The 14054-nt window shown below is 37.0% G+C and overlaps 2 protein-coding genes and 1 long non-coding RNA gene across 5 annotated transcripts; 1 reads left to right on the top strand and 2 right to left on the bottom strand.

Moving 5' to 3' along the window:
• Positions 1-2873: 2873 nt before the first annotated feature.
• Positions 2874-5994, bottom strand: LOC113346854. The gene is made up of 3 exons (XR_003358636.1): positions 5368-5994; positions 3478-3552; positions 2874-3382 (listed from the first exon to the last, which is right to left on the bottom strand). It is a non-coding gene; the product is annotated as an uncharacterized LOC113346854 (long non-coding RNA).
• Positions 5995-6350: 356 nt separating this feature from the next.
• Positions 6351-9237, top strand: LOC113346853. 3 transcript variants are annotated; one of them, XR_003358635.1, is made up of 6 exons: positions 6351-6654; positions 6869-7506; positions 7609-7818; positions 7940-8032; positions 8456-8941; positions 9098-9237. XR_003358635.1 is itself a non-coding variant. In XM_026590391.1 (4 exons), the coding sequence occupies exons 1-4, from the start codon at positions 6435-6437 to the stop codon at positions 7985-7987; spliced, it is 1116 nt and encodes a 371-aa protein (XP_026446176.1). In that variant the 5' UTR covers positions 6351-6434; the 3' UTR covers positions 7988-8317. The 3 variants fall into 3 exon arrangements, 2 of the variants coding, with proteins under 2 accessions (XP_026446176.1, XP_026446177.1); XM_026590391.1 differs by lacking the exons at positions 8456-8941; positions 9098-9237 and having other exon boundaries at positions 7940-8317; XM_026590392.1 differs by lacking the exons at positions 8456-8941; positions 9098-9237 and having other exon boundaries at positions 6353-6654; positions 7618-7818; positions 7940-8317.
• Positions 9141-12644, bottom strand: LOC113346852 (calcium-dependent protein kinase 26). Its single transcript, XM_026590390.1, has 8 exons — positions 11894-12644; positions 11552-11695; positions 11307-11459; positions 10768-10883; positions 10284-10451; positions 9973-10197; positions 9718-9868; positions 9141-9505 (listed from the first exon to the last, which is right to left on the bottom strand). The coding sequence occupies exons 1-7, from the start codon at positions 12642-12644 to the stop codon at positions 9746-9748; spliced, it is 1680 nt and encodes a 559-aa protein (XP_026446175.1). The 3' UTR covers positions 9141-9505; positions 9718-9745.
• Between the last annotated feature and the right edge of the window lie 1410 nt (positions 12645-14054).

Genomic DNA, 14054 nt, shown 5'->3' with positions numbered 1-14054 from the left:
ATAGACTTTATATTATACACATTTGATATTTCGATTTTAGTTTAACTCGCTTACATATTTCTCGAAATATGTGTTGGTAAGCTTTCGCTTTAACCAAGTTCATCTTTATTCTTGACGAAAGTCAAAAGATGATCATGTGAAAATCGCCTGGTAACATCTTACATGATTTTTGTGAGACAGTCATTTGATGTAAACTCGGAATGTTTCGTATTGATCTATTGATCACTTAAAAATTGCTTTGAAGCTAATAGTTTGTGTGAGACAGGTATTCCCATCTTCCAAGAATGTTTCAAAGATTAAGATGAAGTTTAGGACGATTAACCATTGATTGGATATAGAACAGTATGCATACTTGTATGCTAACTGTTGCAAGTTATTCAAAGTCCGGGAACCATAGTATGCATACCCGTATGTGTACTGGTTTGATAAGTTGAAGTCCGGGAACTTAGTATATGCATACCCGTATGCGTACCGGCTGAGAAGTTCAAGTCTGAGAATTCAACTAAGTTTGGTCATGTACGACAGTATGCATACCTGTTCGCATACTGGGGAACCCCGACCAAGTCCAGAACTTTAAGTATGCGTACCCGTTTGCATACTTGAGTGGGTTAAGTTCTAAAATCGGTTTATTCATGAACTAATACATTTATATATTAAGGAATGGAATCTTTTGCAAACCGTGGCTATAATGTTCATGAATTGATTTAAGTGAATCAAAATCGATTTTGCTTCAATTGTGTCTTGTATACTTCTATGAGAATATAAAAAATTGAACAACTCCATAACGAATTTCATTTGAGTCATTTGAACTAGTTGTGATTAAGATGAACAAGGTTGATATGGCTAACTTCGGTTAACTATTGCTGAGCTAACTATGTGGACACGTTTGGGTACGGTTACTCATACCTAAATGAAGTCACATTTCATTTGTGTATAACAAGCTAAGTTCGATCTAACGGTTGAAAGATATTAGCTTGACTCTAATTAGGTTTCCATCTAACGGTGAATATTGAATGCTTTATTCCCAAGGTAACATTGATTCCAAACCCTGATTTGAAGACTGTATAAGCGAGAACTCTAGCAACTGGGAAACCTAATCCCCACACCTCTTGTGTGATACTAGTTACGACTAGAGTCGATTCTCCTTTGACCTAGGTTTTTCCTAAAACCATTATAGGTTAACGACTTAAAGACTTCATTAGGATTCAGAAGCTAGAACCAACTATCTTCTCTGTAGTTACGTGTTCTGATCTTACTTTGTTCTATCGTGTTGAGTACTATCTTCTCTAAGATTAGCTCGAGATTTAATCTCTGATATGTAAGATAAAAAGTAGTCACAAACATCTTCGTCTCATCGTTTGTGATTCCACAATGTCTTGTTTCGCTTCCATATATTATTGTGAGGTGATTGATATTACTAGGATGTTCTTCGGGAATATAAGTCTGGTGTATCAATTGGTTCATGTTCACCTTGATTTATCAAAATACGGAACAAAACTCGTAGGTATTTTTGTGGGAGATAGATTTATCTATTCAATAGACTTTTCTGTGTGAGTCAGATTTGTTTATCAAGTCTTCGACTTTGGGTCGTGGCAACTCTTAGTTACGGGTGAGATCAGCTAAGGAAATCAAGTGCGTCGAATCCGGCGTGGTTCAAGAGGCGAAAGAAACGCGATTGTACCTTAATCAGTGTGAGATTGGTTAGGGCTCAACTGCATTCCAGTCCGAAGTTAACTTGTAGTAGGCTAGTGTCTGTAGCCGCTTAATACAGTGTAGTGTTCAAATATGGACTAGGTCCCGGGGTTTTTCTGCGTTTTCGGTTTCCTCGTTAACAAAATTTCTGGTGTCTGTGTTATTTCTTTTCCGCATTATATTTTTATAAAATTGAAATATCACAGGTTGTGCGTAGTTCAATCAATTACATAATCCAACCTTTGGTTATTGATATAAATTGATTGACACTTGGATATTGATCCTTGGCACCATCCAAGTTATTTCTCATATTAATCCGGCTCACATATTTCTATTTGTTCGATTGCAGATTAATTTGAGAAATTGAGATATAACTCTTGGATATATTTCCCTTGATTGAGTCTGACTGTCAATTTGACTCTCTTGGAAATATATTGGAGTTTGTCCATACAGATTGCCTAAACGAAATATTGAGTGTGGTTTTTAAACTCCCGGTTTTTCAAACGTCCATGGAAGACTTACGACCCATAACATCCATGACTTCAGCATGTCTTCGTGAGACGCATCTGGTTGTAATGCCATGATTCGTAGTACATATACTCGATGAGATATTGATGGTCATGTAGGATCTGTAAATGCATAAACGTCCCCGGGGACTTATGACCCGAGCGGAGACTTTCGTGTCTCTCGTAAGTACGACTCATCCCTATTTGAGGTCAACGACTGATTCCTAGTACATCATCGCGATATTGGTCACGTTTACTCTAGGACCGACTCGACTTAGTGAGGTTTTCGTATAATTCCTAGGACATCCCTGCGAGATACACTGGTTATGTTGCCTCCAGACCCTTTCAACAGATTCCTAGAGCATTCTTTCGAGATACACTGGTCATGCAGGACTCACTATACAGACACAATTGACTAGCACATCTACGGAAGATACGCTGGTCAAAAACAAGTGACTGAAGGTCTCACGGAGACGTTATTAGGCATGCAAGTCTCATTTTTCTATCAAACATGTCCCAGCTGACTACGGAGAGACTCAATCGCATGAGCCAAGCCTCAGACGCCTCATGCTAATCTGAGACGAACCATCTCGTCTGAAGTGTCTTATACAAGCATAAGACTTTGGCACAAGTATTACTTAGGGCTCAAGCCTCTTCCCCAACGTCTCAAACACACTCATGGCTAGTAAAAATACATGTGTCTATCCGAAAACGTGGATAAACTCCCTTGAGATCCCCATGATCAACAAAAGGCGGGAATTTGGCCTCCACATTACACGTATGACCGGACACAATGAGATAGAGTCTAATCTCAGCTCCTCTCACACTCTATACATGATTTTTGAGGCATTCCATGCCTCTTCACACGACTCACCCTAGTCATGCTCACAAATCAAGAGAATATCTCTATATCTTGGCCAACTCCGCTACAAATAATATTTTCTCTCTCAACACCATTCACCTCATCTCAAATTAAATACAAGCTTAAAGGGTCATCCATCCTTCCTCGTATTATACCTTATTAGTCTTTTTTGGATATACACAATCCTTTCTTTTATGGCTGTTTTTCTTGTACGAGCTACCTCTCTCGCAAACCATCTCAAACCGAGTCGTCAAACCTTGAGTGTTCCTCACTAACCCACGTATTCATCCCACTTAATTGCCTCTTCTTTACTTGTTAATCTCTACATAAGGACAAATAAAAAAGATTATATGAAAACCCAAAGTATAGTTCAAAGCAAGTAATAGCACTAAGTGAGCTAACTTTTTGGTAACCTACTGCATCATTTGTATAGCACTCCAACATATCAGGTCCCAATGATTTTGCAGATGTTGGCTCATCGTATAGTACAATCTAAGATATGAAACGAATAAAAATTAGTTGAGATACATAATGAGCCGACATAGAAGAAGCTGACACATCTATGCATGTATAGTCTTCAAGCATTGACTATCGTAAAATAACCACGCTGGGCAGACCAAACGACATGCTCGACATCTAAGGGTAACCACTTAAATTCTTGGGCATAGAATTTTGACCAGCATACAATGCCGAAAAAAGTGTTCCGGCATGCTCGATAAATAAACAATAATGCCGACATTGTGCTTTCGTACATTTTGCTCTATAAGTTTTGTAACAACTGTGTGAATTGAAGGTTTAGTGGAAGTCCATGGGAAAAGTAACTTTTCTGCCGGCATAGTTTTCTTATATATACAAAAAAATGTCGGTTGACAATTAAATTTGGAGGATATTGTTTGTCGGCATGGAAAAAGTAGACCATGTCGATTATGTGGTTGTCGGCATGGTACTCGTATTTTTACCATGCCGGCACTGAGTTTTTTCAGTTGTAAAGATGACGAATTCAAAGGGAAAAAAAATTAAATTCCAACGTATTAATACATATACCTGAGTATTTGGAGTACATGTGTGTTGAACTTGTTTAGGGATGTCAATGGATATCCATTATCCGGACCTGAAACCGTACTCTACAGAAATGGGTCTGATTTCGGGTCCTAAAGTTGAACCCATTAACAACTTTGGAACCGACGGTTAATTACCCTGTTGGACCCGAATCTTAACGGGTCCAAACAGGTAATACCTGTCGGGTACCCGCAGGTGATGAGTACCCGGTTATCCTAACTTTTACTAATTTTTTAGCAAAATTATAAGTATTTTGATAGTTTTGGCTTAGATTTTTTTTTTTTTTGGTTTTCTTCTTATATTTAATCTTTATTTAATACATTAACGAAGAAACAATAATAAACTTTTGTAAAAAAGATTTAAATCCAAGCCAAAAAAAAGTTTTGAATTCCTTTTTATAGTTTTCTTGATATCCAATGGGTACCCGCAACCGATGAGTACCCGAAATTTTTAACGGGTTCTGGGTCCAAAAATTTAAAAACTGGACCCGATTTTTATAAGTAGGGTCCGGGTCTGGATCTAGTGATACTCGGGAGGATCCGAACCTGTTGACAGCCTTAGTTTGTTTAATTTCTTAGGTTAGTTCTATATGAAAATTTTCATGCTCATAAATATCATAATTTAAGGGTGCTTGATTCACAAAAAATTGTAATTGTGAATCGTTATCATTACCTGAAAATCAAGACAGACACCTTATTATTGATGAGTTGGAGATTCAACACCATCTCTTTGTTTATTATCATCACTCATTGTCACCCGATTCCTTTCTCCTTAAATATTATCCTTTACTTTCTAATCAAATATCTAAATTTATAATAATAATCATAAACCAACTAGTCTATTAACTTAATTAATTATTATAACCGGTCTATGTAGACATTCACAAAAACCGATTATGGGCTTGACGATTAAGAAATCACATGTTATATAATCGGTCTATTTGGATGTTCACGTAAACCGATTCTATCAATAATAACCAACAAAAACACGATTATTTCTTACATACCAGAAACGATCGATGGAGACATAAACATTTACCGATAGATGACCTTCAACCAGAAAATACATACAGAATAATCGGCCTACGTGCGGATGAACATTGACCGTTTCATGGAGGAATTTGTGTACAAACATGAACATAGACCGATTATGGTAAACTCATTAAACTTTTGAAATCAAAATTTCCAATTTTTGCTCGAATGCATATTGTTAAAACCTAATTTAGAGGATTGAGATTTAGAAAAGTACCTGATTTGAGATGTGTCTTCTACCTATATTGCGTTCGGAGAATGTTCGTCTTCCGTAACCATTTTCTTCCTCAATTTTTTTATTTCGAATCACTTGAACAATCCTTGGATTACCTCACAATGATAAGTAACTTCAGTGGTTTGTTTAAATTTTGATGGCTTCAACACTCCGTAAAAAAAAAAAAACAATTAATCATTTTTTGAATTGACGATACTTTTGTTTGAAAATGAAGAAGACAAGAAGAATCGGTGGATAGAGATGGAAATAAAATGGATTAAAGTTTTAGGTGTTATGATTAGGATTTAATGTAGGGTAACTGCAGTACTAGGCCTCCTATCCTCAATCTAGCTGGGAAGAAAACTTGGGCAAGCCTCAAACTAGCCAGATATATAAGAGATTTTGATCTCACTTCTGTAAAAGAAAAAAACAAAAAACAAAAAAAAAAGTTGACACATAAATATACACCAACTTACCACGGGGATGCTCTTATATGCGATTCATTTCGAATTTGCTAGCTATTAAGGTCTTTTAGGCAATTGGGAGTCCGGGAGACGTGGTTCGCGATTTATGGTTTCTCGTTTGCTGGCTTGGTTTGACAAGGGAAAATGTCAGCAGGGATGCAGAGAATCTACACTACAGTTAGCCTTCCTCTTTTTATTCAAATGATTTGAGTACTTAAGGGTTTGCGTGTAGATACCAAGAATAGAAAAAAAAAAGAAAAAAAAAAAGATTGTTTACATGAAAAATTCAAGCGGAGACAAACATGGGGAACGAACTCATTGCGCGGGTTAGGAAAAGACGAGACATGAGAAAGATCATCTTCCTGTGCTTCTTCCCTCTCCAACTATTTCGAGAGTACAAGTCGGCTAGTGACGGGTCTTGGGAATGGACTCGTAGCCAACCCGGTTCGTAACGATACATCCCAAATTGGACTCTTGCAAAGAATAAATTTGTGCGAATTTTAAATCCTCGTGTCAGCTGACGAATTAATCCACATTACTTCCCACTCCTTTCTTTTCTCTCTGACTTTGCCTTTCTGTAAAGTGGTGGTGGATAGAGAAAAAGCTATGGCAGCATTTTCTGCGAATATTATCTGTCAAACTAAAACTTTCATTCCTTCATCTCCTATTCTCAAATTCCGAAACCCAAAATTCGTCTCCAAATCTGCATATATACGTTCTTACTATCTCCTTAATCAAATTCATCGGAATTCTGTTTCCATGTCTGCCGCCAACGTTGCCTCTGACGTCGAGGTTCAACAAAATCTCTCTAATCCCACCACTCCCGGTAATGTTCCACTTTCTCTCTTTCACTTTCTGAATTTCAGCTTAATTTTATGCCTCAAATTTTATTGGAATACTTAATTTGACTGATTGGAGTTTTAAAAGATTAGACCATAATTCACAGTAACCCATGAAAGATTGTATTTGTCAGCGAGATTGTTTACCTTGATGTGCAAATCAAAGATTATGATTGTTTTTGTTATAAACGAAAATTGCAGCATGGGAAGAATTTGCTAGAAATGTGTCAGGAGAATGGGATGGGCACGGTGCAGATTTCACTAAAGAAGGCGAGCCAATTGAACTTCCTGAAAACGTAGTACCGGATGCATATAGAGACTGGGAGGTTCGAGTTTTCGATTGGGTAACACAATGCCCTACGCTCGCCGAGTCTGATAAGTCTGCTCTTTTTTATAAGTTGATACACCTACTTCCCACTGTTGGATGTGAAGCTGATGCTGCAACCAGACATACCGTCGATGAGAGACATATAGGAGGTGTGGATAACAAAGTTTCAGCATTTGCTTATAACTCAAGTGGATGTTATGTAGCTGTCTGGCCAAAGGAAAATAAGGGTGTCAGTTTACTTGAATTAGAACATTGCTTGGTTGATCCTCAAAATCGAGAGGTGCGTGTTAGGATAGTTCAAGTTGTTCGGATAGACGGGACAGCATTTTCCTTGTTGAAGATCAAAGTTTGCCGTGAACAATGGTATGGGCCGTTTAGAAATGGGGAATCCTTAGGTGGATGTTCTATACGTGATGCCGCATTTGCTAAAACGGATGTCATCAAAGGGTCAGAAGTTATGGGTACATGGAAAAGTTCAAAATGTGTAGCCAGTTTTCAGAGTTCCGAAACTGTAAGTGTCATTCTCCTAACTCCCATATACTCTTTAACATTTCTGATTTAACAATTCACTAGTTATCATGGTCTAAACATGGGATTCAAAGCTAATGTTTAGTTGTTTCAGAGTTTTTTCCAAGAACTTGCTGGAGAAAAGAGCCAACAATCAGTAAGAGATGAGCAAAATCTTGTACTGCTTCCCAAACAGTTATGGTGTTCATTGAAAGAAACAGGAAATGGAGAAACTTGTGCAGAAGTAGGATGGTTACTAGAGCAAGGACGTGCAATCACATCAAGGTGTATTTTCTCAGAAGACGGAAAATTGCAGGCAAGTTGATGCCCGTAGATTGTAGCCAATCTTACATGACGCATCTTTATATGATAGTCATGTCGTTAGATACTTATAACCTGGTGATTTTTGTTTTATCAGAATTACTTCTTTTTTGCAGGAAATTGCAGTTGGACAAGAACATGCAATGTTGGAGAACAGCCAGTAAAAATCCAATGTTTGAGCTCACAGGAATTCAACTGTATTTGTATTGGTAGTATATTTACATCAATAAATAGTTGTGTTGCTAGATTATAACACCAAGTTGTACTAGAGAAAATTTGATATAATGAAAAGAAGATGTTTTACATGCATCTGTATGGGTAGTATATTTACATCATGGATTGAATAATGATCACAGTAGATAGTACCTCTCGTGTTACTGGGATCTTCTTTTCTCAATTAGATTCGCATCTTAACATCTGTCGAGTGAATCCATTAGTGTGGAAGTATACATAAATTATGGGATAAATAATACATGGAGGCACATTTCATTGAATGAACTCGCGGATTATAATTGTCGAGTGTATTGTCTATTGTGCATCAGTATATTATAAAAATATGGTGTGCCTGTAAATTTTATATACATTGAGTATTTGTCAGTCAACTCGAAAATTACAGGTTGATTGTGCTACAGGTCAATTATACATGTACCGCGGAGTATAGGAATCATCCACAAAGTGCTTAGACAAAAGCTATAGCAAATTATAGATACAGCTACCAAAGCATCAACTGGGATCTTCAAGGCAACCGCTCAAAGCTTCACAGTGGGCAAAGGTGGAAGGATCCAGAAGGCAATTGTCAAAGAATAATAGACTATGCAACCGCAATATAGAACTGAGTAAAGTGGCAGAATCAAGCAACTTTGAAGGAAGCAATGAGAACTTTGCAAGGAAGGAAAAGCACTCTTGATCAGATTTGCAACAACAGCATGCCTAATTTTATAAATTCTGCTTTAATGATAGATAAAAACTCAATTTTAATTTCTAATGTATTTTCAGTTTCCGAGCCAACTGAACTGTTGGATGATACCACTATTTTAGGCACCACTGCTAAGACAGGGGACCTTACAGGGAATAGTCAGCTCCTTCATAAAAAAAAAGTTCTAATTCTCAAAGCACAGGTACTGTATCGTACGCTGATTCTTTCAAGTCCACTTTATGTATAAGGCATCACTGAGTTGCTTCTTTACTACATGGTCCTGATTACTAACCGGTGGCAGGGCAGTAGTGCAAATATCTAGTGAACCAACTAAACTACATGTTATGATTTTTTGCAGATTTTATGCAATGCATGTACTGGTCAACCTGACAACCTGCAATCCCTAAAATCTTCTTCTTCTTTTTTTTTTAAAGAAAGCCAGCTAATTACATAATTGGAACATGTTTACAATCACGGTAACCTATTTCTGTTGATTGCGAAGGATACAAATCACAAATTACAACAATGCAAATAAAACTTCAAACGTCAAACAGCAGGCAAACACCTTAAGTTGGAGACTGGAGATACATGTTACTTTCAAAATCATTTTGCCAACACAAGCTGGGGTGAAGTTCTCAGTATCAAAATCTCCATCTCCAAAATTGCTGAAAATACACCTGCAAGGCTTCAAAGCTAGTGAGGAACCAAGGCTGCATCTTTAAAGCTACTTCTCTGAATCTTCTGTTCTAGCCTTGTTTTACACGACCTGTGGTAACCACATACAGAAGATGAGCAAAACACAACAGCTGTACGCACCATCCATTTATGAACACTCGCTTTACTTTTCTATTTGACTACTCTATTCATTATTTTACTAATCAATGTAAACTATTATTTGACTGTTAATTTGTATCATATGACATCAATTTTGAGCGGAGGAGAGCAAAGGTGCAAGTAAAAGCAGAAAATAACAAATACCTGTACACCATGTACGCATGATATGTTGTTAGAGGGCTCCAGGAGCATCTCTCATGCTTATATTCACACTGTTTCGCATGGTTCTTCGTCCAATTCCAGCAGATCCCTTTGTCATCATAGCCACAAACTCACCATAATCGATCCTACCATCCTGATAAATTAACAACATTTAACAAAAATGAAGGCTCGCCTAAAATGATATATGAACAATAATCAAGCCTAAGTTTAATAGTTCAATGATTTTTCGATACATACATTATCTTGATCAACTTCTTTAATGATATCCTCAAGAAGAACGTCAGTCATGTTATGCTCCACACAAGCTTGCTGGAGTTCGTCAACTGTAATATAACCACTACCGTCTTTGTCAAAGTATGCAAATGCTGCAACCAAGTGTTCCTCACGTTCCAGCTTGTTAAGATGTACAGTTGCAGCAATGAATTCCCCATAATCGATTGTCCCGCTGTTGTCTACATCTGCCTGAAATGTGTATATGATAGAATCAGTTCACATACATGGAAACCATAACATTGTATTTCACAACTAGCTCAGCAGGAAAAACATACTGCATCCATCAGATCACGGATCTCCCACTCCTTCAAGTTAGAGCCATATTTTTTCAAACCCGCTTTGAGTTCATCAAATGTAATTGCACCACTGTTATCAGTATCCATTGCCTTAAACATCTCCTTTAATCCAGCAATCTCTTCCTCTGATAAACTTTCAGCTATAACCTGATAACCAGTAGAAAAGTATCAGAAAACATACTTATGCCTTAGCAAACAGTAATAGTTACTTTTAAGTAGGTAAAATCATTAGCAGAAAGGAGGAGCATTCAAACATGCAGAGAAAAAAAAGATCCTATAGAAAGTTGAGGTTGAAGTGTTCTTCATATAAATTCAGATTATTATTAGTATGATAAATAGTGCTGGTCGATGTGGTTACCATCTCAGCCCTAATTGGTCAAATGTGTTCCGGAAAATCAACAAGTTAATTGTCCATGCCACAAACCTACATTTTGCCATGGAAAATATAAGAAATTGTACTTACACGCAAAGCCATCTTCTTCAGTTTATTCATTGCAGAGAATTGCTTCAAACGGGAGAGGACAGCTGGATCCAGTGAACGATCAGGAGCAACACCATTCTCGCATATCCAAGGATGGCCTGGGTTCAGCACAAACATTAGGTCATCAGTATGAAGATGATAGAACTTCAAGCTACCATCTTAACCAGATATTGACCCTCGCTCAATAACAGGAAGAGGCCCCAGCTTCCACGGACTTCTAGAAGGATTAAGTAATTAACAAAATTTGTAGGAAAGAACAAATGCTATCCTCTTCAGCAGGTTTAGAAGCAGAGAAATCATGCTACTATTGCGACCTAACTTGTATGGTCATTTAATTGGTTCTTTTGTCGGGTTTCAGATAAAAACTGAAATATCATGGCAAGGAATTTAAAAGTAATTTCACCATTTTGAGTTGTCACAAAATGCAGTGCATGGGACTATACAAACGCAATCCCCACAAAGTTTAGCCTATTAATAAACCAGAAAAGAATAAACAGGTGGAAGGAGATTTGGGGACATACATAATACTTGATGAGCCGTCAAACGATCAGAAGGCTTAGAGCAAAGCATCTTCCGGATAAGGTCTTTGGCACTGTCTGAGATCACAGGCCATGGGTCTGAATCGAAGTCAATCTCTCCCTTCAATACGGCGTCGAATATCCCTTGTTGTGTTTCTGAACTCAAAACATTCAAAAAGAATTTTTAGTATAACAGGAACTAGTCATGACTTTTTGCGCATACAAGGTGGGAGAGAATGGACATATACCTGCCCAGAAAGGTGGTACACCACTAAGCAATATGTAGAGAATGACTCCAGCTGTCCACACATCTGCTTCTGGCCCATAATGTTTACAGAGAACCTCGGGAGCAACATAATATGGGCTTCCAACAACATCAGTGAAGATCTGACCTGAAATAACAACTCATGGTTAGAGCTGAACAATCACAATAACTCCAATTAAACTTTAAATAACAGAATTGAGAAGCATTTATAGAAAGTAATTGCTTAAGACGGGTCATTTCATTTAAACAAAGAAGTTATGATAAGGTAGACTATTAAATTTTTGTCTAATTCACAGAAGATTCGAATAAGATTAGATGATTATACCTGGTTTGAAGAAGACTGAGAGCCCGAAATCAATAGCTTTAAGAGAGAAATCATCATCCTTGTTGATTAACAAGAAATTTTCTGGTTTTAAATCTCTATGCATAACCCCAAGTGAGTGACAAGCCTCAACAACTCCCACAATAATCTTTGTCAACTCAGCTGCCTTTCTCTCACTGTAATGCCCTCTCTGAATAATCCGATCAAACAGTTCACCACCAGCACACAACTCCATCACAATATGGACATACAACGGATCTTCATAAGCACCCTTAATCGACACAATGTTCTTGTGACCTGACAAATGGTGCATTATCTGAATCTCTCTTCTAACATCCTCCACGTCTTCTTTGGAAATCAACTTCCTCTTAGATATAGATTTGCAAGCATATTCATGACCAGTACCATTCTCAACACACAAATAAGTGGTACCAAATTGACCTTGCCCTAATTTACGCCCCAACGTGTAAAGATCACGAATATTAGCAGTCTGATGACCCAAAACATAATAAGCATGATTTTCCATTCCTCTTCTCATGCTGTTATCCTTTCTTGGACTAAAAACAGACAATTTACTACTTTTCTTAGGACTATCTTTCCCAGATTCTTCAGAAATCAGCTGAGTGTTCAATCTAGTTGGCGAATAATCAGAATTATTGGAATGTTCAGAAGTATTTCGTTTCGAATGATCTACCGGCTCGTTCTGGCCTTCTACTAATTTACTTCCTAAAGATCCACGGCATGAATTGCCCATGAAACAAAAAGTAAACCACTAAAACAACCTTACAATCTTTTCCTCATTCAAGGAAAAGATTTATCTCGTAAAACTAGCTAAAACCAACTAAACCTGCAAAATCTTGAAGTTGAAAACGAATAAATAATCAAAATCTTGAAAAGAAATCCAAAAGTAAAACAGAAAACAGAGGAAGATATAGACAGAGATCTTACCAGAGCTGAGAATGAGTGAAGAGTGGTGGTGGAAGATCTAATTAAAGAGGATTCAAAGTATGTTTCATGGTTATTTCCTGTTTTTAGAAGAAGAAGTAGTAAAGAAAGAAGAAGTTTATTTTGTTTTCTTTTTTATTAAGTCTTGATTTTAGGGTTTTTTTCTTTGCTGTCGTAGAAGAAACCAAACGAGAACACAGACAAACGTTGTGCTGACCAGCTATTTGTCCTTCATTTTTTTTTTCTGAATACGTGTGTGGTTTTGTTCACTTACTTAGCACGGGTGATCAACACTCACCAGAACCTAGCCTTTCAATACTCAAAGTCAACGGTGACGCACCGTAGGATTAGGTTTGGTTAGTTCACTTACCTTTACAAATGGGCTTTGATAGCTCAAGTTACTTTGGATGTCTAATCATGTAGCAAAAGTTTGATACTTTTCGATCCAAAGTCGCTCATGCGATAGAATGAATTTTGATAGGCTTAGCTTTAGATTCTTTGTCATAATAATGTTTTAGTCTTAAGTTGATGTTAGAGATAGTTTGCATTTCGGAACTCTTACTGGCGGGTTTTGGATCTTCTGTTGTGATTCGAGGACTCGGGAAGTTGAATTTATGAAGTACAAGTGTAGTTGGACTGTTGGGAGTGAAAGTGATTAGGTGAGATGTAATGAGGTTGGTGCATATTTATTAGCACTAAAGTTGGTACTAATGCTAGCTGCAATCGAGTAAAAGTTCAAGCAAAAAGACTGATGCATCTTTATGGAATAATCTAATTTTATCTTAGCTAATTAAATTGTTGTTTAGCTAATTATGATTCTAGTATATCAACATAGGTGATAGGTATAATATTTTAAGAGAAAAGTGGATCACTCACATTATTACTATACCCAAGTGCCAAAATTCCCAATGTCTTTCTAAATTATGGTTTACCTTTGTTTATTTTAAATGAATATGAAGGCTCTTGTTAACTTGTATACCCGTATGAATATTATCATGGGAAATAAATTCCTAACAAAAAATTATCACTCTTAAATTCATGGCATCCCTTTGGAACAGCTTGTGTGTATATGTATGTAGGGAGCACAAAATTGGTTAAAAAGACCAAAATTAACAATTTCTGGGTGAAAAAAATATCTAGATTTTGATACTGTTTAAATGGACAAAAATGTAAAAATAGTCAGGATGTAAACAGTTTCATCCTGCCCATTTTCAAATAC

The sequence above is a fragment of the Papaver somniferum genome, chromosome 2, assembly GCF_003573695.1.
Source record: "Papaver somniferum cultivar HN1 chromosome 2, ASM357369v1, whole genome shotgun sequence".
Lineage (NCBI taxonomy): Eukaryota > Viridiplantae > Streptophyta > Magnoliopsida > Ranunculales > Papaveraceae > Papaver > Papaver somniferum.
This window is presented reverse-complemented; position numbering and strand designations above follow the sequence as displayed.

Coding starts and splice junctions, on each gene's coding strand:
- LOC113346853 (XM_026590391.1), top strand. CDS start 6,435: ATGGCAGCATTTTCTGCGAATATTATCTGTCAAACTAAAACTTTCATT. Junction 7,507..7,608: donor GTTTTCAGAGTTCCGAAACT/GTAAGTGTCATT, acceptor GCTAATGTTTAG/TTGTTTCAGAGTTTTTTCCA. Junction 7,819..7,939: donor CAGAAGACGGAAAATTGCAG/GCAAGTTGATGC, acceptor TCTTTTTTGCAG/GAAATTGCAGTTGGACAAGA.
- LOC113346852 (XM_026590390.1), bottom strand. CDS start 12,644: ATGGGCAATTCATGCCGTGGATCTTTAGGAAGTAAATTAGTAGAAGGC. Junction 11,696..11,893: donor CTCAGTCTTCTTCAAACCAG/GTATAATCATCT, acceptor TTGTTATTTCAG/GTCAGATCTTCACTGATGTT. Junction 10,884..11,306: donor GACGGCTCATCAAGTATTAT/GTATGTCCCCAA, acceptor TGCTGAACCCAG/GCCATCCTTGGATATGCGAG.